The 25,595-nt window shown below is 36.9% G+C and overlaps 1 protein-coding gene across 4 annotated transcripts in view; it reads right to left on the bottom strand.

The window, feature by feature from the left end:
- Positions 1-25,595, bottom strand: part of LOC125232634 (dachshund homolog 1) — a 189,451-nt gene that overhangs the window by 60,282 nt on the left and 103,574 nt on the right. For 2 of the 4 annotated variants that reach the window (XM_048138383.1, XM_048138405.1), the window contains 3 exons: positions 10,406-10,476; positions 9,968-10,225; positions 4,682-4,891 (listed from right to left, as the gene is read on the bottom strand). In XM_048138383.1, coding sequence (XP_047994340.1) covers positions 4,682-4,891; positions 9,968-10,225; positions 10,406-10,476 — 539 coding nt within the window. Of the gene's footprint in view, positions 1-4,681; positions 4,898-9,967; positions 10,226-10,405; positions 10,477-25,595 lie in introns of all 4 variants that reach the window. The other 2 variants (XM_048138390.1, XM_048138399.1) reach the window with 1 other exon arrangement.

The raw sequence follows: 25,595 nt of genomic DNA, 5'->3' as shown, positions 1-25,595 counted from the left end.
AAATGGTAAACATGAGTTTAGATTGCCGGTCAATCTGATGGCTATGTTTGTTTAAGTGTTTCTACTAATGTAGTAGAGTGAGAATAGATAGACTAGATACTGTGGATAGAAATATTATTATCAATTCAGATATAAGGAAATTCAGGAAAATTGTATTTCAGTTCGACAGTTTTTCCCTCCGATTTGATTGGAGTAATTGACGTAGTAACAACAAGTTGAAATTCATTTACGCATAAAAGTTGTGAACAAATTAAATTCTTAATATATTGAGTACCTGATGCCATAAAGCAGGCCTCTATCTGGCCGTGTGTGCCATTTGTCCGTTGAACAGCACTTAGCTTAACAAAAACTGATAGTTGTAAAACAAAAGAGCGAAACAAGTCCAAGCAACAAGAGCGGCCATTCGCTCAGAAATAAACTAAGCGGTAAGAATTAACAGGGATAAAGGCTTAAAAGAGTAGCCGAAGTAGATTTATGTCGCGACGATCGCATCAGACCGATTTCGCTTGTTCGGAATGTTTTATTTTTTCGATTGACCGCAGAATGCGTTAATGTAATGTATTGACCGCTAAAGGTTACGTTCTTACGTTCAAGAAATGCAGCAACGGACGGGAACGAGTTAATGGAAACTTATAGTTTTAGTTTATATAGAAATTGCAATTATATTATTTCTAATAATAGGTAGGTCTGTACATGTAATATAATATGCATTTATGATCAATGAGATGCCGAGTGGCAGAAAGGTTATTTTACTAGTTAGGCAAGTCATGACACGATATAATTCTTCATGGTTTTCCCTTTCGGGGATTCAAACTAAACATATCGTCATTTTTATAAACAAAAATTTGTCTGGCTGTTTAACATTATGTCGGTTTGATACCATAATGTCCCTACATGTTCAGCAGTAGGTGAACAACGAAAACGGCACTTGAAAAGCCCGCAATATGACACCTATTTCCCATTCATTGCCTTTCTATTTACACGAACGAATCGACAGCATTTTATCATAGCACGGGCCTTTCAAACAACCCTTCCTGTGGTTATCTGATAAGGCAGTGAATGTGCACTCATTCTGTCTGTTCGTCACCCGTTCTGCAGTAGTGTAAAAATTGTCAGCGAATGTGCCTAGATAGTGATCTGCCATTTGTATGGGACCGAGGGGTGTCGTTATGACCTATGCTATGTTTACACGGTTCTATAGAAAGAATGTTATCTAAGGTATAAGCAAACAAAATGTGTTTTTGTTCAAACGAAAAGTATAAAAATACAAAATGAGTTGCAAAATAGAATTCACCAATAAGAGTTACTAACATACGTATATATTTAACGTATATATGTATTCAGTAAGTATAACATCTAATGAAAGGGACGAACGAAATCGCAAGGTTCGTCCAGTAACACCTATCAATTCCCGGAGCGAACCAACCGAGTGATTGCTGTAATTTCTTTAAAAATTCAACGGTAAGGATCGCCAGACACATTGATTCGAAAAATGTTTCATCAACAATATTTTTATTATCGTAATAACAAAATTACCGGTTGGCATTGTACGCGATTTCGACTCTTACTCTTATCGGTTTAGGGAGCTATTCCTTTAGCGGTTACTTATGTATCAGGGGGGAGAAATGGAACCTTTTGTTGGCCTATAGCATTATTATTTCTCATTTTGTTTTGTTTATTAATACAATTGGCCCGCGGCGCAATATTGATATTCAAGTTTGATGATGACTCGCCCCGCGAATTTTCTCCCCGACCTCACTGTATTTTATGGCTAACAATTGCGCTTTCGTTTCTTTTGTTTAGAATTCGACGAATTGAATAATTTTTATCGGATCGTAATTTCCATTTTTACCGGAAGTTAAATATGCCTTGGCCTCTATGTAGGTACCTATTAATTAATGTACAGAAGCTAGTGTACCTCCACATAGCGTATTAGGTACCTATATGAATCAATTTTATAAGAAGTTTTTAATGAATAGCTGTAAACTCTGAAACCTTTTCAGGATGCGTAATTGGTGGATCAGCTTTATGTTGATTGGTGAAGATTTTCGTAAGGCTCTAAGTCAGCCTTATGTATCTAAGTATTACCTAAATAAATAAATGCAAGTAGATATATTACGGTAGATAGATAATTAGATATATTCCACTTTTATAAGCCGTCCCGAAGGCAATTCATATAGTAGTAAGTAAAATACATTGTGTATCGTGGGGCGGAAGTTGAATATTGCTAACGAGAGCAAGTTAAATCGGGACGGCTTGCGGGAGTGAAGACTCGAGTTTTCAATATTCTTACGCCCCGAGTTACACACAATGTTTTTCATCACACTTGCAATACCTATAAAAAATATGTAAAAAGACCAAAAAAATCTTAAACACGGCACTAGAAATTTCATAACTCCCTAGGGAGAACCATTTTTCTATAACTCCCGCTTCGCCTACGTGCAATTGCAAATTTATTGTGGGAGTGTGATGGAAATACATCTTTCTTTAATAACTATTGCCATTACAATGTTTTGAATGGTCGTGTTGCACACAAGTAGCGCCATCTATCAAAATTTTGTTAAACCCTCGCGTGATGGTAGAGCAGACTTAACGCAAACGAACATAGCATATTAAAATTAATTAGATAATGCTTTCCGATAATTTCGTTGAACAGTTATTGCAGCTTTCAAACCATAACGCACAGAGTTTCTCATGGAAAATACGGAATGACGTGAATAAATAACTCGCAGAAATATCAATTAAATAATTATGCTGTCCGAATGGAATCGTGTGTAATGATAGTGGGCCGGGCTATAACTCAGACGCATCTGTTCTACGGCTATTTGCAAAAGGCACGACATGAGCCCGCATGAAGAACGGCACAGACCCGTCCTGTCTCCTCCTGTCGAGGGTTACTTTAATGTTAGGTTTATGACTATGTAACCATCCTGAATTTCACTATATTATTCATCTGGTCGTTATTCGTTCATAATAACACATGTTGCCCGAGCGACTCACTATGAGTATAGGATAATCGCGAAGGACGTAATTACATCGGTAAACTAGCGATTGTTTTACACTTTGTGGCACACGGTGTATGCAAGAACTCCGACTTAGCGCATAGTGACCCATGCCACTGTACTTATAAATAATGGCAACAAAACCGCTGTTTACCGACTATTTTCTAATTTTAATAATTTATCGTAATAACGCAATAAATAGTCTGGTCATAATGCGATGCAAATGATTCGAGTGTCGTTACGCGAGACGGCGAGCAGACCTACGGGAATGTAAAACTAGTAAGTTATAAAAGTACGTGCTTTCCGATATTAAGAGCGTCTAATCAGTGTTGCTTACGTTATGTTACGCGGAATCGACTCGCGCTGGATCCCGACTAATATCGATTACAGCATTTACGCCGATAAACCTCCCTGCAGCAGTGTCTCCGTCTTATAACAATTTCATATGTAAATGTAGAAACCGTAACATTTTCTTAGAAAGCGTTTGCGTTAGCATGATCATAACGCGAACTTAGTTTAAAATCCATTAATTATAAAATCACTGTCTGTCTACATTATGTTAGATGCTTCCTCGATAAAATAGTAATCGATATAAGGTTCCTTTTATAACGGTCATAACCGCTTATACAACACACCGAACACACGTTACGAATTACGAGCTTTCAAGAAAGCAGAATGAAGGCAAAGAAAGATAGTAATGTGGGTAAGTAGGTGCTTACTGAAAGATTAGGATTAAGAAGGTACTTATTGTTATCTTAGTACCTACCTACCTACACTCAGGATATGCAGTATTTGTGTGACCATCACCAAAACTATTTACTACTGTCTCTATTCCATCGACCAAGAGGAATAGATATACTTTTAATATCGGCTAAATCTGCTAATGCACTAAATTCCTACACACGCTGCAGGTACTATTGTTGCACTACCGGCCATGCTTTTTCCGTAGAACTTTTTTTTTATATTTGTAAGTGGTATGATATGTTTTTTTTATTTCTAAGTGATATGTTATTGGCCGGTACTGTATACCGTAAAAAGAAGTTGATTTTAAGATTATATTTGATGCAGCCTATGATGATCCATATGACCAAAGAGGATCTAGTATTAAAGCGAGTTACTGTCAAAGTAAAATGTGTGATCACAGTCCATAGACTGCCATCTCTCGACACAGGCTTAAAACTTTTGAACCTGTTTTGACAATTGGCTTCGTTGCGCTGCTTGATATGTGTTAAAATGTCAAATATTAATATTTTAGTGTCATCTAGCCGAGCGTCCCCCAAAGGTGTAACGCCATCTAGGCCACCGTACCTTTTTCTTTATAGTTCTGAGGTACGTTTTTTTCTAAGACTTTATCTGTCTATAGTTATACGGTATATGTCTTTGATATGACAGTACTTCCAACCCGCTTACTATTTAATTAAATAAGAAATCATGATATATACTATAAAACTCCCGTGAGACTCATACATATTTAAAAAAAAAACCCAACCCGCTTAAAATATTTTTAAATCATGATATAGTTAATTACGGCATTTTAATACTAAAGTACCTAATTTATGTTTCTAAATCAAAAATAAAGTTATAGTCCTTACAAGAAAAAAAAGGTACTCCATTTAAAACTGAACTATTAAAAGGATCAACACTGGCACCGTCTGGAAATAGTATGAGTGAGTACTCACCCTTCTCGTAACTGATCTGGCGCTCCTGCTGGCGGGCATTGTCCGCCGCCACCTTGAGCAGCCCCTGGATGTTCCGCAGCAGCGTCTCGGTGGAGGACACCAGCGTGTCGGCCGCCGGGTCCACGGGCACCGGCGGCGTCGCCTGCGCCGCGTAGCTCACCGCCGCCGGCGACCCGGACGGCTGCAGGTCGCGCTCGTTGTCGCTCAGATCTGCTCCTGGACAAGGGTGTCTACAAGTTAGTGGGGTTCACATACAACCTTACACTTAGCAGGGGATCTATAATGACACACTGATGTATGGGGCCATGGGGTGATAGTTCAGTTTAGTATGAAGAAAATGGTTCTAATGAAATTCCGCACCATGGCGCGTAGTCATTCATTTCTGGTCAGGCTTTAATTATGAATGAGTAAACCCTGTACGATTGAGAATCTGAATACAGTATAATTATAAGTATCACTTTTCAGAAACACATGTTACACAGGAATTTTACATATCATCATACATACTTACAGTTAGGTAATTATTTGTACCATAAAATAGAACTACGTTTGTTAACTCTGTTGCGGTTGCGAATGAAGTAGCCAACATTATAAATTCAACTATATTTATTAACTACTCGCGCTGGGCATTATAAATCATAAAAGCTTACTACTCTAAATGGTATCGGTAAAAATAAGCGAGCAATACCGAGTTACATGCCCATCGCGTGCTGGTATCATTCGGCGAAGAGATTATTGCGATACAAAATTATTATTATTATATTTATTTGTGCTCAAGATTCTTTCTTATAGCAGCAATCATCAATTATTAAAGAGACGGTCGGCTGTAGTCGAACCACAGTCGAACAATGCGTCAGAGCATTTTTTTATATTATCAAAAGTAAAATTTCATCCATATCAAATATACTTCCGGTAAATAACGTACACCTACTTAACTAATCAAAATTAAATAAACTTAATAAATTCATAGTTCAGATACACAGTACATCCAAAGTAAAAAAAACCAAGCTTATTGTTCAATGAAGACCTCACGCATAAAAAGCTTTTTTAATTTTGCTCTCCCACGCCACGAATATGAATAATCTATCGATACATTTAATTTAACTGACAACATAGTGAATGCTCATCAAATAATGAAGACAACATCGTTTCGTCATTGTCGATGCTCACGATAGCACTCTCCGCTTGTCACAACACCATCTCCCTAATAAGGCCAATTAACAGAATCCTATCACAACACATCACTCGAAACTAAACTCTATCATTACGCTTCCAAGTCATAAATTAAATCGTAACGAGATAAAAAATGAATTACTTCAGGGTTATAAATGAAATCAACGTAAAAAGTGAGATTAGTGATTGAAAGAAAGAGGTAATCTTAGACGGGCAGAGACGAGAGTTGAATGACACGATTTGGAAAGAGCAATTTAATGAGTTCAGGACAAGCGTGCTGCGTGATCACGGATCGATGTAATTTATTTTAAACAAACATGCATATGATTGATTTAGAAATATCGAATCGTCTGCGAAATAGAATATTCCTTCGGTACATTGTGCAACGATGGAGGTTTAGTAAGTTACATTATTCTTAACCCCAGAGTTACACAATGTATTTTTACTACAATTTTAAGCAAAAAGAGCGAAATATATTTCTAACACTCTCTCCGCCGTATTCTTCTTTATATTGTACTAACTTTTTCCCGCGGCTTCGCCCGCGTACTAAGAGTAATATTATTATATTATTCAAACTTTGGACCCCCGTGTCACTCATTTGGAGGTGAATTTTGAAAAATTATTTCTTAGTGCTCCTCTACACCTTATAAGGAACCTACGTGCCAAATTTGGAATCTCTAGGACCAGCGGTGGCTGTGCGTTGCTATGTCAGTCAGTCAGTCAGTTTCTTCTTTTATGTATTTAATAAAAAAATATTACGCAGACCTATATCTCTCTCTCTATAGGTCTCCGTCATATCTTTCATGCATTCGTACTAAATCATATATGATTTAGTACGAATGCATGAAAGATTTTTTCAGCGTAGGTACATGGTGCTATTTTATCGCACTAGTGCGAGAAGTGGTATATTATGTGCCTATGTCAAAACTTTAAAGGGACATTATGTAGGTACTGAAAAATGTCGTACGATACACGTGCGAAGAGGAAATTCGTAATTCGTGTCGATTTAAAACACATCGGTCGTGTTTTAATGAAGCTGAAAACAAATTGAATCTAGCAATGGAAAAAATTGAAAACTGGTTAGATATTCACAATCTCCAACTTAACCTTGAAAAAACCAAAATAATTCAATTTAAACCTTACCAAAAATCAGCATTACCAATAATCTTTAAGCACAAGGGCACAACATTAGAGTCTGTAGAACCAGCCACCGTACTGGGTATCGACCTAAACTCGCCGTCAATAGAAATTGTCAACAATGTAAACAAACTATTATATAAAATATCAATATTTTGGCACAATTTTAAAGGTTAAGGATCATAATGTGAGATGATTTGATTAAATAACACATGGATTTAGCCAGTATCTGATAGGATGTAGGAGTTAGGGTGGAAATTAAAGACATTTTGACTACAAGGTTTGTTTACATTGTTCACAAATTCTATTAACGGCGACATTAGATAGTAACATGACTGGAAATCGCACATCCAGAGACTATCAAAAAAGCTGTCCTCCTTTCCATACGCCCTACAACACATCAAACGCGCGACCGATTTCCAAACCGCCCTTTCCGCGTACTATGCATACGCATATTTAAGAATTACCTACGGACTCTTTTTATGGGGGAATAGTCATGATATGGAATAGTACATTACATCAGAGGCCGGGAAAATGAGGATTTCCGGCCAAGTGGGTATATACGGCCGACGAGCGTGCGAGGAGGCCGGAAATACGAGGCCGGGAATCACGCCGAGGCATGTATAGTGCTTTTCTCAAACATACAATGAAATAAAAAAAAAAAACTCTAAAGGACAATATTTTATTTAAAAAAGTTACTTTGCAGGCCTAGGCCTGAAAAATAATATGAAATCCCTTTACAGTCCTCTCGAGTTGTTGCGCCCAAAAAGCGATACTTCCCAGCCCATTTTAAGGAACGTAAAGACAATATTTCATTGCATGTTTGAGAAAAATATCTTTATCCTCCAGAAAAGATGTGTACATCCTTAGAAGCGTCTAAATTTGTTAAGAAACACACAGGGTTGTTTACTCCTACAGTAGCAAATATCAAGAGAAACAACCGAAATTAAAATAAACTACAATTGCCTCTAACAAAACTAAAACTAGTCTCATCTAGCCCTCATTATAAATGATTATAAAAATATACAACCACCTATAATACCAAACTCCCTAAAAAACATTGAAAATCAGCCTGTTTAATAAATATTTAAAAAAAAAATAGACAAAAGTTATTATTTATACAGTAAAATATTTTTTTAACGATAAACATGATTAGATAAGTAGAAGTATGAAGTGCATGTTAATTTTAAGTATATATTGCTGTGCCCTTGCAGGGCGTCACATGTAAACACACCTTTTGTAAGTTCCACCTAATATTAATTATGTAATGTGATATGCAATAAAATTTGAAATTTATCGGCACTCGTTCCTTACTTCATTTTTTCCGCACTTGTATTGTAATGTGTACTATTTCGAGCAATTGTGATAAAAAATAATTTGTTTGAGGTGTTTAATCGGTGTCGCCATCAAACCCATTGTTTACTCAATTTTCTCGGGGCTCATCCCGTAAGCCGTGGCCGAGTGAGCATTTTCCTATAATCGTAGACAGCTATCCGTTCCCACGGTCTCCGAACATTTTGTACATAGCTACAATAGACAATCCTTATTGTTTCACTTGATTTAGCTATTGTGAGCGCAAACTAGTTATATTTGTGGATGGGTGTTGTGATTAGCGATGCCGTCGCTGACTCGTGTTCATGTTCTATTATTTCCCTCACTTCCACGTTAATGAACACAGAAACATAAAAACTCTTCTCACAGTTATTTCTTTTCATTATCGTTTTAATAATACACAAACACCATTCTAAATGCTATCATTCAATCTAGTTTAAAAATGGCATCCATAAAGGATGTAATGAGCGGTTATCGCATATTGTTTGAAAACTTTTACTACAGATTCAACTTTGAAAATTATAAGAAACGTGATTAACAGCAAAACTATGTTTTTTAACACTGCAATGTGTGTAACACTAACAAACAGTTAAAATAATTCTGATCTATTATCCATCACTCATTTTAATATTCCAATAGACATTTACTCGTATATTTATAAAATATTACGGGTCTCGACACTCTCGACTCTATTACGAGTAGTTAAAATAAATTACTTGAGTGTATTATCTCGTGTGGCGATGCGCGTAAGATGTTGAGTCAATTAATATACTGTTTGGCTGACCCGACATCACTAACATAGCCCATAATATCCATGGAAATCTGATAATGCATGGCAGAAATAAGGGTGAAATTCACAATGGAAAATAAGTCCTTTAAATCCCTATTCATACACGAACAGAGAGCAACGTGAAGGATAATCGTAATAAGATTTTATTATATCCAGCCATTACAAGCAAACGTGCGATGCGGATCATGTCATGAGATAAAGTATGGGAAAGGCACTGCAATTCCTTAATCGCCCAGTATGCTCAAATGCCAAATTATTACGATTACTTACGGCATAATCTCCACACTTGCCTTCCGCAGACTGTATTAAGTTTCATAAATCGAGAATTCAGTAATAAAATAATTAACATGATGACCTCAAATTGCTACGTACCTACAATGTTATAGTAGTAGCAATTTTACACTTATTATAAGTAGGTATTTCCAGTTTCTAAAATAAAAGGAAGGTGGTTTTATGGCTGATAATTTCCGAACTATGAATGCTGAAGGTTCCAGAGCTATTACTGGGTAATTTTGCCGAGCATTACATGTCGAGTATATTGGACGGGTGATACCGCGTTGTGTTAATGCTACGCCGACACTTTCTTGTCTCCTCATGTGAGCTATAGTTGCTGAAACGTTCATTAAAATTCACCTAATATTCGCAAACCTTCCACTCCACTTTAATTACCTAGTGAGTACGTTAAATAAAATGGTCTATAGAACGATCTTTACAATTGTAATCTTACTAATCTTTTACAGCCTACAAGTATAAAACTAGGGACTTTTTTTCTATGATTGCGATTAGCACTCAAAAGGCAGAACGCTAATACAGGCAGGTCCAACAATAGGAATAGGTGAATGACAATAACTGACCGTCGTCCTCCTCCTTCATGTTGTGGTCGTCCTGGTCGGACATGTTGGCGTCGCTCTCGTCGGAGTGCGAGCGCGGCGAGGCGGGCGCGGCGGCGGAGGGCAGCCGCGGCGGCTGCGGCGTGCGCCGCGACGCGGCCGAGCTGCGCCCGCTGGCCGAGCCCTCGCCCCGCTCGTTGCGCTCGCTCCGGTCCGAGCGGTCGCGGTCGCCCGACCCGGACTTGGACAGGTTCAGCACAGGACTGTGACCTGGCGATGAACCTGTACAAAACCGATATACTATACAAACAATTAAACACACTTCATTAATAGCATCTTAAAAATCTAATGTTTTAGAATTTAGACCAAAACTGCCAGACTTAACGAATTAAAGAGCAAGATCCATCAATTCATCAGGCTCTGATTCGTAATCATTCCCTACTGCAGAAACTGTCTACTCACCATTATGTGACCCTTCACGAGCTTTATCGATTGCCATAACTCGTTCCATGTCGCCTCTTTCGTCACGCAATCTGAAACAACAGACAAAAACATAAAAATCAATTTTCATTAAAATAGTAAATTCATAAGGAATCACACGTCAATATCTCGTTGGGAACATGAATGGTCTTAACTACGTCAATCGGACACGGTAAGTCAAATAATTTTCTTCAAAGCTACTGACAAACAGTTTTATCATTTGAAACCATAAAGCATGCTTCCCACTGGGATCTGGGAGCTACCACAAAGGCAGGGGTATAATATGGAGGTGCCCCGCTGAGATTCTTTGTGAGCGGATGAAGAAGGCAGATATGTAATCATTTTGTATGCGGATATCTCGTGCCGCTACCCTAATTCCGCGGGTCTTTTGATTGTGAATTATTGAACTACTCAAACTTCCGTTTCGATTCTTTTTTTTATGAATATTTACTGATTAACTTTTGTGAAGCTGGATTATTGAATTAATTAATTGCACTTACTTTACTTTACTTACTTACTTATGAGATACTTACTAGCAGAATTAATATAAAAGATATTAAATAAAATGTTATAACTAACCATTAAACAGAACCGTAAATGAGCTGATTTAGAAATAAGAAGAACGTGAATTCACCCCAAACCAATTTCACTCATTTCAAAGGGGTTAATGTTACAATTTTTGCACAGTAATGCCTTTTGAGCATTTGAATATAAATGACGTCTGAAAGTGAAATGTAACATACATAATAAGTGGCTGTTTTAAGCCTTCGCGGAACCCTTTTGTGGATTACAGGGTAGCGTAGAACAGAGGCACAGAATACAGGTGTTTTTCAGAGGGCGAACTTTTCATAACTATTATTTTTGTCACCTGTGTGGTGACGGGTTAAGAATTTCACCACCCCCTTTCTTTCCGTGGGTGTCGTAGAAGGCGACTATGGGATATGAGTTAAATTGTGGCGTAGGCGAGAGGCTGGCAACCTGTCACTGCAATGTCACAGTTTCGTTTTCTTTCAACCCCTTATTTGCCAAGAGTGGCACTGAAGCTTTAGTAGTTTCATGTGTTCTGCCTACCCCTTTATGGGATACAGGCGTGATTGTATGTATGTATGTATTATTTTTGTAAAAAGTTATAATATATATTAGCTCTTATAATATTATTATTATACTTTACGTTTTGTTTGTTTGAAAGGTGAAATTGCCTGACTCAAGATTTCTTTTAAAAAGTTTATTTGTATGTTAAAAATATGATATTAAAAATATAATAAAATTTTTGGACGTATTAGTTTAGCAAAAAGGATTCCTATTTTCTTTTCACTTCCACTTCCACTCCGCTTACCGTCAACTGTGTGCTTAACCTCGCGCCCTGAAATCTACACCCTGTGCAGTTTAAGAGGAATTTCCTCCCGAGAACGCTTCGGCTGTGGAATCAGGGTACGTGGCCAAATGCACAAACGCTCACTATTATATCTGTTTCGTAGCTATCTATCTCTATCGCTCTTGCGTATTGGCGCGACAGAGCCCAGACTGCATTTCTGTTGGCCTCTGGCGTCGACGATTGCCTTTCGGCTACGCCGGCAGTTCCCTGCTGAGGTTCTCCCGAGGGTCTATAGTATGGAGTTCTTCAAAGGAGTGTACACGTACAGATTTCTGAAGGTCGGCAACGCGCAAGTAACACATCTGAAGTTACGCTTCGCAAGCGTCCGTACGCTACGGTGACTGTTTACCATCCGGCGGTCTGTATGCTTGTTTGCCACCATGTAGTATCAAAACAAAGTTCTCTAAAATCAACATTTCTTTTTAATTGATGACTTTGACAACCAGTTAATATTATATTAACTCTATGCCCATTGAACGCGAGTGAAACAGCGTGCAAACGATTAGAGCCACGGATGTACATAGAGGGTACCTGAACAGTAAAATTCAAAAACATACGATCTCTCTGCACACCGCTACTCTATGTGAACCCTCGAAATGGAGTCGTTTCGTACTTTACTGACGAGTCACGGAGCGTTGCCGTTTGAATTTAATATATTTTTCATTTGCCCTACAATTAATATGTTAATATTTCTAGATAAGTACATACTTTAAACAACTTGTTTAGAGATTTTAGAAGTGAAATGTGTTTTTTGAATTGGTGATATTGTATTCTTATTAGAAATGTTACGACAGGACGATGACTTTTCACATTGATATTAGCTAAATACAGAGCATCTAAGTAAAATCAAAAGATAAGTCTTAAGATATTTAAGATTAGACACGATTAATCCTGATCAAATTATATTCTCTGATGATAGGGTTTATATAAATATAACAAGGTTCTTCGAAGGCCGAACGAATCAGAGAAGAATGAATGGATCATGACTTGATCGGACGAAAGATAACAACAGATCAATAAAATAATAAATTATCTCGACTTCCTCCATTAAATTTTTATCATTCACAGTGTTACTATGATTAATGACATAAATACTAACAAGATTTTGTTACAATATTGTTTTTTTTTCCAATAAATAATTACCTAATGACTTATTTATATATAGACGTATGACGGAAAATGTTACGAGAGTTCCGAGGACGATATTTATATAATATCAAACTGATATATAAAGTAATAGCTTTTGCCCGCGGCTTCGCTCGCGTTAGAAAGAGACAAAAAGTAGCCTATGTCACTCTCCATCCCTTCAACTATCTCCACCTAAAAATTCACGTCGATTCGTCGCTCCGTTTTACCGTGAAAGACGGACAAACAAACAGACACACACACTTTCCCATTTATAATATTAGTATGGATATATAAGTATGAAAATATATCAACCACAATGATATACATGACACAATGTACCAGGCCCTAAACAGTATATCCGTATGCAACCTGCGAGCTGAGAGGCCTGAGAAACACATAAAAACGGAATAAAATACAATTATTAATTTACTTCTCAGAGCGAAAATTAGCGACGAATCGGGCACCACAGTGGCGTAGACGCTAACAAATATCCATGACGAGCATTTTTTTCTTGACAAACATATTGAGCATCATATTTAATCGCATAGGTATGTCTACTTATACCTATCAGAAGCATGGTAGATATGTAAGATGTTAAATTTTTACAGTTTTTTTTTTTCATCATACCTTATTCTATAATATACCTACCTATTCACACACCTTTCATACACAAGAAATAAAATAAAAAAAACCGGCCAAGAGCGTGTCGGGCCACGCTCAGTGTAGGGTTCCGTAGTTTTTCTCAAAAACTACTGAACCTATGATGTTCAAAACAATTTTCCTAGAAAGAATTTATAATGTTCTACTTTTGTGATTTTTTTCATATTTTTTAAACATATGGTTCAAAAGTTAGAGGGGGGGGACACACTTTTTTTTCCTTTAGGAGCGATTATTTCCGAAAATATTAATATTATCAAAAAACGATTTTAGTAAACCCTTATTCATTTTTAAACACCTATCCAACAATATATCACACGTTGGGGTTGGAAAGAAAAAAAAATCAGTCCCCACTTTACATGTAGGGGGGTACCCTAACAAAAAAATTTTTTCCACTTTTTATTTTACCACTTTGTCGGCGTGATTGATATACATATTGGTACCAAATTTCATAGTTGACTACGGAACTCTAAAAACGATGTCGGTTTTTAAAATACCTCATTCTCTTTTATATGTTTTAATTATGTTTTTACTGTATAAATAGAGGATAGGCGTAGTATAGAGCCGGTGTAGCTTCATTGTAATATGCCTACTTGAAAAATAAATTAGCTTTATCTTTATAGTTATTCCTTAACGCGTCCGATAACCTATAATCATTTGTTTCTTGATTAAGCTTCAACACGGAAGTTTCAGCTTAAGCATGACAATGTTATGGCAGTGGCAATGCGTAGTTAACGCGCTAACTGTCGCCATTACAGAATGGCCAGTGGCCTAAACAGATATTCCGGGGCCATGGGCGCGGACAATGCGCCGCAATCTACCACCAGCGCCAATGTGCGCTGATTAGTTCATACTGAACCGCTCGCATTACCTAATACCGCGGCTCCGACACGACGCTCGAACCGTTCTTGTATGCATAATCTGATTAGCGTAAGTATTATCCAAACAAAGCGAGTATTAACAATATACATAATACCAAAATTGCACTCCGCTCATAACGCGCGCATTAATAGCACAATCATACTGTGTGCCGAACTAATTCCCTTATTTGCATTCCCAAGAATCGATTAAGAAAATCAAATCCCGTCGGAGCGTCACTGCGTGAAACATTTGCTTGACACCCAAATCAAAAATCGTTTTAGCTCACCCTCGCGGGGAGGCTGGGGAAGCGTCGACGCCTCAACATTTATTATTTCAGACATATCACTCACATGCAAAACAAACTCCGTCCGATCCATCAAAAAGTTTCCTCTCCCGCCCTCCATCTCCGGTCTATAACACAAATCGAGTGTGTAAGTATTGTGGTTTCATAGAGGCTCACTAATCTATGTATAGTTTTTCCCAAGATTTTTCTTGTGGTTTAGTTCTCAATGTGTAGTTTTAAAGTGCAAAAATAATTTAAATGTTTTTAATTATTGTTACGAGTATCTTATGACCTCACTATCTACATGTACGGTATTGCGATGTGTCATAAAGAGAGATTTACATTTTAAGGCCTACTATTTAAATATGTGCCGTTTCTCATAAGACGTTAAAAAAGGTTGTAATATTTTACAAGATCGTGTACAAAAGTATAAATAAGCTCACTCATCCATAAGAAACAAGCAACCCCCCTAAACAGTCAACAAAGCTTGGAAGAAAATCGAGCGAAAAAAGGCTAAAAACACCTTAGGGGTTTACTAATCGAATAAAAAATATCAGCGGCCGATGCCAATGTATGGGGGAGAAATGGAATAAATTATAAAGAAAATACAAGTAGCAAAGGGGCCGTTGTTATGAGTAAAAAGTTCCAAACATATGCAGATAACGAAATGCTTTGCCTTTGAAATGATGTACAGACAATATTGCCGAGTAATAACGGCGTATCAGTTTTAGAAATATATTCCGCTTTATGGGGCAATTTAAATAAATGCCGTTTGCATGCTTTTAAAAGAAATTTTAAGATTGTTTATGTAATTCCTATTTGATTTATTATTATAATACTTTCAAAGTTTGGAACTAATGTAGATTCCTTCTTTAGTTCATTATCAGTACTTTTATTTTATTCAACGATATGACCTGGGTGTTTTAATCAGTTGCAATAATTTACTAGGTAGAAGGTAGGAGATAATGAAAAAAAAAATTACGTGTAATCGAAGATGGCACGAGACTCAAAATACTACAATATGCAAGAGCATAATGACATTGTATCCAAGTTAAATAAAAATAACAAAATACAATAATAAGTAGTAATCCGTCCACTTTTAGGTTACAATACACACAATAACTACCTACTTAGGAAATGTTGTACAAGGAAGAAAAACACTTAGGGTGGAAGAAAGACGAACGTTGAAATAATAGGAAAGAAGTAACACGATGACTTGTCGCCGGCCGCACCCTCGCATAAACGTCACGATGTCATTTGTAAAAATTGCGGCCTAACTTCTCCAATTTTAGAACAGGGACAGCCGCGGAGACTACAAAAAGACAGCTTCGGAATAAATCAATGAAGGGAGTTGGAGCCGAGTTTTCCGTTGAACATTATGGAATTGATGTTAGGAACGACTTTGAAGCTTCGTGGCAATCGTGGCTCGAATTCCAAATATCTTTGTTTTATGAAAGTATATGTATTGTATGTATATGTATTGTATGTATTTTCATGTATTAAAATAAATCACCGTAACATATCGCATACACTATTATCGCTAAATACGATACCTAATAGTTAATATAGTATAGATCCAGGCTGCCCCACAACTCTTCTGTTCCATTGCGGAAATGTCTAACCAAAATAACCAAATTGGGGGGCGACAAAAATAAATGGTAGAAAAAGTGGAACCTCCGCAGGGGAAACCGGAGACAGTTATTTAAATTTGAATAATATAATATGAAAAAAATTACATCACTTAATACCCTAATAAAAGTGCACTAAGCGACCGGGACATTACGCTTGCCAAATGCAAAGAGGGATGCATATTTTGCCATTTTGCTTATGAAACGTGAAATGAAATATAAAGTTTGAGGAGGAGAAATAAAATATGTCTTTTGGAGCTTAGGAGCTCATTACGCCATTAGAAGTACGTGAGGAGATTTGAGTTGTCTGCATCGGGCTTTGAAGATTAATGGGCGATTTTGCAAAAATAACAAGTTTATGCGGTTTGTAAATTACAAGTAACAAGTACATCATGTATGTAGGTATATAACAGATTGATTTGTATGTACGCATTAAAGACAAGTACCCTTTTTTAAGAGATAGTATTATTAAACTGAAAGTTCCGAGGGAAATTACTGAAAATACAAGATAGATATATAAATTATAATTTATATATAGAAGTGTGCTAGTGTGACTACTTGTAAAATGAACAAATTAAAGAAATATTCAATAAAATAATTTGGTTTGTTCCCTAGTTGAAATTACAAGACATGAAATTAGATTACCAAAATCAATGACGAAAGAACAAGTGTCTATTGTCATTCTGTGAAGTACTTTTTTTTACGATTACAGTAGCATACGGTGGAGATTCCGATCGAGTCCCAGTTCAGGTGTCGGAACAGTCAGAGACACCGTCCCGGCTCTGTGCTCCCGCTCCCGATCTCGGACAATTATGCAAAATTGCTTCTACAATTCCTACTCCCCGACTTTTAATGGCAATACCATTATCTGTAATGGGAATGCGTTTTGATAATGTCGAATTTCATTGCACGATTTTTAGGGAAATTCTCCGTCCATTATATTAGTCTGTTTTTTGTCGCTTCAGATTTATAGACTCATAAACGTAAATAGTCTTTTAGAATTGTTAGTAGGATAGGTAATGTTACCTCGTTCAATTCAGTAACCGCCGATTGCTAAAGCCGATAAATAAGCTCGGTTGCGCATGCAGACGACCGCAGAAAATTCCCATCCATCGACACACTTCCAATCCAATTCCTTGGATAATACGAGGCGACAAATCCTTCCTGAACCCGCAGCGGCCGACCGGCGTCTTCGTCTCGCATGAGTTTGTTCCAGGCTGCGCTGGAATTGTGCATCGTTTGTAGCCGCTGAGCGCTCGGATCGGATGGTAATGATTGCGATCGAAGTGATGGCTGCGTCGACCGCAACATGTTCTGAACGAGACGATAATGGTGTATCGACGCGAGTTTTTTTTATTATCTGCGGTGATTATTAGAATTGTATGGATTTGAACGTGGTTAGATATTTATGGTGCATTTTATTAATAAAGGGCAGGCAGGATTTAACAAGAAATATACATGTATATAAACGACGTTCAGCACTTTTATTATTTAAATGTTAAAAGGCTATTTATATTCAATTGGACGTATTAAACTGCAATTTAATAACAGACACACCATAGAATGAATCCCAATGCGAATTTGGCCTAATTCACTTTAACTAATTCGTAACTAAAGGTTTTATTAACAAATCGTCGACATTGAATAATCTGTTGCACTAACGCTTGTCACTATCTCTGTTAAACCTTGAATAAGATGACCAAATTAAAATATTAGTAGAGGCCTGTTCCGTAGTAGATCTTATCTGGACTACAAACGGTGCTATCTGAACTGATTTATCTCGAGGTGGCCGAGTGACACATCGATCATAGTTTTGTCGACTCGATTTCTATTAAAGGCCGACTTGAAGTGAAATAATATGTATTTAAACTAAATATTTAAATTCTTTAGGATAAAATATCGACTTATCCTTGAGAGTTCTAACGCTAGGAAAAGGCCTCTCCGATTCTAGATATTTAGAGTCGGTTAAAAATAGATTTAGGTACATATTTTCAATATTTATTCACCTTTTTATGGCGGGCTTTTTAACTCGGTTTAAGCATTTTTTTATATTACACAATAACACGACAACTGTAGGTATGTTTAAAAATCGATATGTATGTTTTTCTTATTCGTTAACTGTCAGTGTTACCTGCTTTACCTAGTAACGGTATTAGGTAGCGAAATAGAGAACTTACCAGTATTAAAAAAAATGTTTTATACCATGCTGCATTAAATAATTATAAGAAAAACACGGACAGTAGTTATTCTTAAATCCAATTTCAATTTAATAAGTTGGAAACAAAGATTAAATGAGTTCTAAACTTGAATTCATATTAATTTCATATTTAGCAAATCGTTCAAATTCGCTTTGAAAGTTCTTATAAAAAAGCTGATTTGACTAAAAGGACAGTAGCCTATCGGCCGACAATTGTATGATTACGATATTGTGGTGATATATTTATGGTGGTGGATTCTACCTTCAGTATGTTGTATAACAAATAATTTCTGATAATTTTAGGTAGCGGCTTACCATAACACTGACATTTCCGCAGTGATAAATTATGTATAGTAATTAGCTGTGGGAAATATTGTCTCTGACCGCGTTAGATACAGATCTTACCGATGATCGAGATAAAATGCTGCTTGCTTTCGTGGAATGAAAATCGAAGGCTCCTATGTAGGCGTGTGACACACGTGTTTGACAGAATTAATTAATAATTGCGATTAACTTAATAGGCTCGATAGTGAAACTTCAAAAATGACACACTGTAAAGATAATCTACAGATAATAAACCTAGTTCATGAATAAACATAAGCAAAACAATATCCAACGTGGAATTAATGAAAACGTTTCATTAAGCGATAATTGAAACATCGAGTAAACAAATTCGATAATTAACGTAACAGAAACAAACGCATCTGTTGGCTCATACGTCACATATCGAGGGAGTTTGGCAGAAAGTAAACAGAAAATATAATTTAGAAGCAATTTGGCGTGGATATGTCCGCAATCAAATTGTCTCGTTAATGCCGCGGCTATCAAAACATTTGATTTGTGGGCCGCGGCGCGGCGGCCGGCGAGGCGACCCACCCGCGCTCGCCGCACCGCCGCCGCGCCGGCCGCGCCGGCACGACAGCGCCGCACCGATCTATGAAAACCTCTCCATTTCGCACTATTTACTATTTATTATGCGATGAGTACACAAGGTGTTACCATATTAGTCACGGATATTTTAAGGGACGCTAATTAACATCCAAACAATTAACCTGTTCAATGAGTTTCATTAAATGATCACACTAACAGGGTGTTTTAACGTTGCAAATTAGCTTCCTAGTTTTCTTAAAAAAAAACCTATGATATTTCACACATAAATCACACACATAAATCTATACTCCAGGAACACTTTATATAATTATACACATAGTTTGCGTAAAATTACATAGATATGTGATATTTTTAAAGTAAAGGAAAAATTCAGACGTTTCTGCACGATAAAAAAAATACGTACATAATGAAAAATTACAGAGGGCTCATAAGGATTTCTGAAACTATTTATATTGTTACCCCCTTATTCATAAACGTTCACTAAAGTTTTCACGCCGATAAAGTTCGTTTGTCCTCCGACGTATTGGTGTGATAGAAAGGGACAAACGAACTTTATCGGCCTGATAACTTTAGTTAACGTTTATGAATAAGGGGGTAACAATATAAATAGTTTCAGAAATTCTTATGAGCCCTCTACACGAGTTCTAGTACTTCTAGTGGAGGGCATGACACGTTATCATGTCGCAACAAATCCTTGTACAAACCAAACCCAAAAGCTACCAAAGCAATAAAAGAATAAAACGAAACATTCGCAGTTTAAAAATTTATTCACTGACCAATGTTTACATGGAAATAACGGGGTTTCAGTCGATTTATGCGAGCACACACTCACGCCGCCGTCAGCGTGTAAACAGAGGAATACTTTTTATTCGCGTTATGTAATTCCCCGGAGTGTGGATTTGCATAACAAAACGGGAAAAGGTCAGAAAGCGAACGGAATGGCAAGTGTCCAGCTTGGTGCGCAGTCAGCATTGCTCGATGAAGGAGCGTTTGAGCGGGCTGCCTCCACTCTACCGCGGTCTTTATTCCATTTACTAACGGAAGTAACTAGAAAATAACATATGATAGCTAGCTGGCTGCATGTCAGCCCAATTAGAACTTACAGTCATAAGAATGATATCATACTTGCCGTACGTTCGAATCGACCTGTCTAATGAATGTGCGAGTACTTTTACTCAACTCATACACATTATTCAGAAACTCGTCGATTGTGCACACGTGAACTAACATGACAGACATGTTACTTATATGTAGACGATATCTTGTCTTCTGTATTTTCGATCATTAAAGGCTAAATCTTAGTACAAATTTAATAAGAATAGATATCTATTCAGTGGCTTTCATTTCATATTTACTATAGAAAAAAAGGCAGTATTTCAAAGTGCATTTAAACATTAAATAATTTGTCTCTGCAGTCATTTGCTTTTAATAATCAATAGTATCAATACAACTTAAAACAATAGGCAAGTTAAGACAAACCTTGCCAGTGTGATTGCACACGCAAACGCAGCACGGGATGTTCATACTCAGCCGTTTCCGATGCATATTCATCGCTCTGGCACATGCAAATCACGATTTACACATTGTAATGAATTCTTTTGATCTGTGGATTCGCGTATTTGATTTACCCTATCGGTATTAGCATGACACGTTGATTTAGTATTCATAGTCCTGGTGCGTATTACGTTTGCTAATCGTGTTAATTATTGAGGATTGGTTGACCCCGCTCTCGGAATGATTTTGTGGAATTAAGGGGTATTTTGCAGATTGATAAATGCGATTTGTTAAGAAGAAAAAAAAACAAACCGTGCTTTTATCATTATTTGTTGTATCATATAGGCACCGATATGTACCTACCTAATGCTCGAACCGGAGGGGTGGCAAGTGTGTATTTTATAAAAGAAATAAAACTTTGATTAATCTCAAGACCTGCCTTACAGCATCGATCATAATATGTAATTTGCAACAGGATCAATAGTTCACACAAAAGACGTTTCAGGTACGCAAATAGAAAAAACAACGAATAATTACTTTAGCGATCCAACTGTTCGAAAGAAACGAAGAAATGACAAGACGATGACAAATGAGCTCGCATCCCGGTCGGGTGGCGGACCTCATCAAATTATTTCCCACTTAAAAAATCCCCATAAACAAAAACCCGAAGAGAAAAAAACACTGGGGAGTAAAAAATAGGTATTGGCAACATTGATTGATGCATACTAATAGGCCGCGAAGAAATGAGGCCAGGGCATAATTAAAGGAAAAGTGACATTTTCTGTCAGTGACACCCGCAACCGCGCGGGAATAGAACGGTCACGCCTTTTGTGAGGAAGTGATTAGTTGCTTATTAAAAATTATTGAGTGAAGCCCACTGATTGATGAGTGTGTCGCCTCACGTCAATAACCACTCGTAAAAGTTCATTTTCAGACATTTAATTTTCAAAGAACGTGTCAAAGGATAAATTTATCTCGCGTTAGTCCTTTACGATTTTCTAAATGATTACTTGACACCGCTATCGGATGATAATGATAACGTGGCGCCTGTTATCTGTCTTCCGTATTTTCCTAATGACACAAGCCTTGATGACACCTCGTATTGGAAGTGTCACCCCTGGATCAGAGATAAAATGACGGTATAATCGATGACAAAGTTTATAGACGTATCCGTTATTACGATGGGATGGGAAAGCTCATCAATGTGTCAAACTCAAGTGGAATCAGCAAAACATTCTGATTAAATAGAAAATACTTATAAGAATGTTTTTTCTCTTACTAGAAAATAAAATAACGAGGCACAATGATGACTTGAGCATTTTTTTATTTATTTTATGTAGTTTTTATTTCCCAGGATTTGATAAAATTTGGTGGATATATATAGTTCTACATTCTATGAAACATAAACTCAATTTGACCATATGCCCTAAAAAAATCAAATAGTTACGAAAACTTCATATAAAAAATTAAATTCTCTATATTTCTACCTTGTTTGTAATAGCTATTTGACATACCTACATTATAACTCCAAACAAAAACTTACAGTTATATCTTTATAGTCATAAATTGCTTAGAGTTGTGTTAATATTACCACTCGCAATTATAGACGACACGAATGAAAACTGACAACGCGTAAGCATTATCGAGTCATAATTGTTATTGATTATGACGGCAGCTTGTTACACAAAAGACGAGCTCGTGAATGTTGTTTTATACCTACCATTTTTATTGCATAAGAATCTAATGGTCATCATGTATTCAAACAACCTAGTTTCTCAAAGCCTCCAAATAACAAAAAATTACCCCCCTTCGCGGACTTTATAAGGCGGGGTTATCCGCGGTGACTTACGCTTTTCTCTTAAAGCTTCCCTTATCTGTGTACATATCATTAGTAATGCAAAATAATGGGATACAGACACCTCTTGCCGTTTGCAGGCTAATGATTAATGCTGTTCGTCATTAATTCTTATTTTTGATGAGAAGTTTGACTACAGCTGTCAGTCGTCAGATTAATAAAGGCTGACGCTGCAACTTACATTATGACAGGATTAAACTTGGCTTGCGCACTGACATTCGTTTCAAACTTTGATTTGCAAATTTGCTCATCGAAGTTCTAAAGTTTCGAACATTTCGAATTACTCTTCGTACGCTGCATAGTTTTTATCAGTTCGGTTCTTGCAGTGCTATGTAGTTCTAACGAAGAATTTATTACAAGAATTTATTATCAAGGGCTGTAAAATATATAACTAATGTTGCTGGCTGAACCTTAACCAAATAGTTTACTCGCATAAAAGGGCGAAGTACAAAGAGCTAGTTAAAATTCCAGTACAACCACATCGGTGACAAACTCTGAAGGCATCCGGGGGCTGAGCACTGCCATGACGAGGCTCCCTTCATAACTCCCTTTGCATATCACACCAGTGAAAATCAAAAGTCGCATTATTAATGATTCCACGCCATGACAATCTAAATATCTCGGGAGCACCGAAAGTTACTCACTAATCGCTCGAAATTACCTCTTGGCAACCAATTCTAAAGATATAAATGTACCGAGTCACCAGATGCGATCGTCGGAATCATCTTTCAATACAGGAAGCGAGAAAAATCACTTAAAATTCATATCATTCAGCATCTTTATCTCTGCGCTGCAAGAGTTCATTTTATGACCATTAATTTTGTCTTTTCGTTGTTGGATGTTTTATCACAACGGCTGCGGGGCTCTGTCGCGAGCCTCATTAATCAAAAGCATTTGTTTACAACGAAGGGAATTTGATTTGATTAAAATAATTCGCAATATCCTTGATAAATATCACCCTCGGTCTTCGTTTGATCTTCGCTGAAATTAATGGTGGTGGATTCAATCACGCGAATGCGACGTATTGCGGCGCTGGCTCCTTGCAACATTGCTGGATAAGTAACCAGCTTGCCTTGGTATCGGACGAAACTTATTTCATTTAACATGCCTATTCTAATTGAATTACAATCAAATCAAAAAGTAAGATCTATCACTGTTTCGTCCTATTGCACTAATATTTACGTCGGTTAATATTCGCTATAATTATTTTCACTCAATACCTAAATATAATTTTCAGTACCGACAGTCCAATAAATGTTAATTGCTAAGCTTTTAAAATAAAGCTAGGTTTCCAAAATGAATGGAGCCTTTCGACGCGGGGCGCGGGGATGAGTAACGACCGCCGTCACGAGGACGTGTGCCGGGCTTAGCTGCTAAATCGCACCTAATTCGAACCGAAACGGCATCGCACGGCCGAATGAATTGATCCCAACGATTTGTTGACTGCTAATTGAGTGTGCCGCTGATATACTGCGCGGATTTACCACTCGGAAAACACAGAAAATGTTTTAATCATTTTCGGGAAAAAGGTCCTTTCGCACAATATGATTTGTCTTATACAATATAAGCCTTGTAACGTTGCAGAGATAAGTGCTACAAAATTGTGAAGGTTTGTGATTTTACAGATATTTATTTGCCCTACCAAATTGGTCGAGTGTATTGGGAGAGTTTAAAAAAATAACCAAGCAAATGTGTGTATTTAGATATATTACTTAGAGATATATTTAGAAACCTAATTACCATACAATTTCACCTGACGCAAGTACCACTTGGTCTATTTATTAAAAAAAATTTACTTAATCCCCTTAATCAAGTTCCACTCTTTTAATACCATCTTAATTCTTGTAAACCTTTACTCGTGCCCGTATTCCGCTTGCCCTGTTTATTAATTGCAAGAAGAAACAAAACAAACATTCCGTATTAAATCAGAGATAATCCTGTCAATTAATTGGCATTAAAAACCGGTCTTCGGGGCATGCCGAACAACATACTGTAAAAGTATATATGACGTACAGCATTTACCTACATCTCGTGTTAAATTCCTTATTTATTTTTGTGTTTATTCAGGACCACTTTCGTAAGTAGACAGTGCCTAAATTATATGACTGTAATGTTTCTGCAAATGGAATGCTTTACATAAATATGTATTAGCTATTATAAAATCATAGTATATGTAAGAAAATAAATAATTAAATAAAATAATTAAAACTATTTGCTTTAAATAGCTTTTTTACAGATGTTTCACATACTACCGACGTACACATGCATACCGATTTAAAGATACATAAGCATGTAAGTAACTAGTACCTATAGCCTTACCTTACCCTTATACTTTACCGATCATAGGGGTTTTCCTAACATGAAAAAAAAACACTTTTTAGACGTAGCCGTAGTTAATTTGTTTAAAACAGCTCTAAGCCGGGGTGGCTCGATCGCCGGCTGACAGTGACACATCGGTACACGGCGCGCTGTCCGACTGTAATTCTACCCGCCGCACACAAGGACCCACCGACGAGAGGATACCATTTTATTTTACAATCTACACAATTCATTAGAAGGATTTGGGTGGATTTTAGGTCAAAAAACACTCCTAGCTAATCTAGCCTATGTATATAATTATGTCCAGAAAATCTTGCTAAAAATCTTTATGTAAGTATTGTTTTAGCAGTAGCCTGCCTATACGCCATTATCTGGTTGAATTAACATAATCGCATTTTTATTTAGCCTCACCTAAAGCAATCTGCTCCCCAATCCCTAACGTGTCGTCAATATTATCCCATCGCAACATTCAATCGGTGCACTT

The sequence above is a fragment of the Leguminivora glycinivorella genome, chromosome 1 (assembly GCF_023078275.1).
Source record: "Leguminivora glycinivorella isolate SPB_JAAS2020 chromosome 1, LegGlyc_1.1, whole genome shotgun sequence".
NCBI lineage: Eukaryota > Metazoa > Arthropoda > Insecta > Lepidoptera > Tortricidae > Leguminivora > Leguminivora glycinivorella.
The sequence above is the reverse complement of the archived record's forward strand: the minus strand, read 5'-3'. Positions and strand labels throughout refer to the sequence as shown.